At 33.3% G+C, this 2,149-nt stretch overlaps 1 protein-coding gene across 1 annotated transcript in view; it reads left to right on the top strand.

The window, feature by feature from the left end:
• The window catches only part of LOC108965624, a 7,056-nt gene extending 5,262 nt beyond the window's left edge, over positions 1 to 1,794 (top strand). The window contains exon 2 of the mRNA XM_018928164.1: positions 1,539 to 1,794. Within this exon, the coding sequence (XP_018783709.1) occupies positions 1,539 to 1,577 (39 nt within the window). The 3' untranslated portion in view covers positions 1,578 to 1,794. The remainder of the gene's footprint in view (positions 1 to 1,538) is intronic.
• The last annotated feature ends 355 nt before the right edge of the window (positions 1,795 to 2,149 follow it).

Here is a 2,149-nt window from a genome sequence, read left to right as displayed (position 1 = left end):
ATATTTAAATTTAAATAAACCTTGGAGGAATCCAAGGGAAATATATTTCTATAGAATAACCAAAGATTATTCTTAATTCGGACGAGCTCGCCCGCTCCGCAGCCTCCACCAGGCTGGTAGGACCCGAGCCCTTTACAAGAGTGGGTCCCCACACCATCAAGGAGCTGCTCCGTAAAAAGGAAAGAGCAGGCAGGGAAGAGCACTGGCGACAAACTCATGGTATGAGACACGCCAAGCTGCTAATGGGAGGTTACAACCTGAAAAGGTTCAAAATAGTAATAAACCTCCCCAGGAGCAAACTCAGGCTGTTATTCGCATGGTATACTGGCCACTGTAAGCTGAATAGGCATCTGCACAGAATGGGCCTGTCAGCTTTCGCCAACTGCCGAACGACTGCACAGCAGTCTGTAGTCGCAGAGCCTAGGCCCTTGGAGTTCTATTTCCAGATAGGGATCGCATTGCCTCGCTAGCGCCAAGCAATCTACTGGACTTCATTAATGGGCTGGGGCTAAGCGAGTCAATGTAAGTAAAGAGAGGGCACAATAGACCAAAGATCGCAAAGCATTCCTCATCATCATTCATTCATTCATTCATTAGTTTGGGAGATATTTGCGTTTAAATTTAAAAATTACCACTATGTCAAAAACGTATATTTTTTTTTATTTAAATAAATTGTTCTTATATTTTGCAATTTCATATCCTCTAAATGGCACAACTCCGATTTTTTGGCGCCGCGATCTGAAGGTTATAGGTTCTATTCTAATATTTCAACAAGTTATTTCCCTACATTTAAAACACTTTTTGCACATTTTCACTTCAAATTCATTTAATTAAACTGTAAATATTTAAATAAATTCACAATTTACACTTTTTGCAGGTTTTATAAGTAAGAAATCTATATATTATATATTATAAAATTCGCTGAATTTCTCTGTTTCGATATAATTCCTCTTTCTTTATTTAGCAATCTTAGTTCTAATAAAAACAAGCGTCTATCAATTATATTTCAAATTAAGATGAGTATAAAGAATCTTTAAATGCGTATGGATATTTTCATCATAATCAACAACTAATTAATATTAAACTTAAACTTAAAAWACTACGCGAAAGTACTTCAGTCACCCCGATAAAATACAAATTTTATAATATTATCATAGAGTTTTTCTTATATTTGGATAATAAATATAAATCACATATTATATATTTTGCACAACCAAATTATAGCTTGAAAAATCTTTAAAATCATATTTATTGTTTAAGATGTGGCAACGCTCGTTTTCCTCATAATTGTAAGCAATCTAACCTTTTCAACGATGAGTATGCTAAGTGATTTTTAAATTAACCAATTTAGGTTAAATTGAAACTTATTTCAATGTTTCGAGTGTATATTTAAATATACGGTGAAAAATGTAAAAAAATTTTGTGAAACGTTGTAAAATACTAAGTGTTATTAATACAAATTTTTAAATTTTTAATCGCAAATATTTTGAAAAATACAAGTGTTGGTAACTTTCTTTTTGAATATTCCTACTCTGCAGAAACTCCCCATCCAGACATACCCCGGACAGAGGAGGTAACTTATTCAACATTTAACTGTTATTCAACTATTTTTGATCACACAAAAAGGTTTGTATTCTAACTAATAATCAGTGCTACCTTAAGTTGATAGTTTACAGAAAAACCAAGAGAAATAAATAAAACAAATAGTACCCCAATGACAGGAAATACACAAGTATAACACATTAGTTACATTTGGGATTATTGTCTGGGGGTGAGAAATTCGAAGTCAGGGTGATGGTACTAGGTCAGTATAGTAAAACCCTCAAAGGGTTTGCCGTTCGTATGTGTCAGTTTTTTTATGACCTTATGACCCCTGTTTTCCTTATCTTGATGTTTTTTCCCTTAATTGTAACATTTTGTAAAAACCAAAAAACAAAAAAACAACAAGCATCGTTCTAACAACTACGATGTTTCTGTCGCAAGGATGTTAAGAGCATTCTCGGAAATTGTTTTTTTTTTTTTCTTTTTTTTTTTTGGGTTTTGGCCAAAATGTTACAACTAAGCTAAAAAACATCAAGATAAGGAAAACAGGGGTCATAAGATCATAAAAAAAAACTGACACATACTAACGCCAAACCCTTTGAGGGTT

Source organism: Bactrocera latifrons, unplaced genomic scaffold (genome assembly GCF_001853355.1).
Source record: "Bactrocera latifrons isolate USDA-ARS-PBARC rearing strain unplaced genomic scaffold, ASM185335v1 scaffold_1424, whole genome shotgun sequence".
NCBI classification, from domain to species: Eukaryota; Metazoa; Arthropoda; class Insecta; order Diptera; family Tephritidae; genus Bactrocera; species Bactrocera latifrons.
The sequence above is the reverse complement of the archived record's forward strand: the minus strand, read 5'-3'. Positions and strand labels throughout refer to the sequence as shown.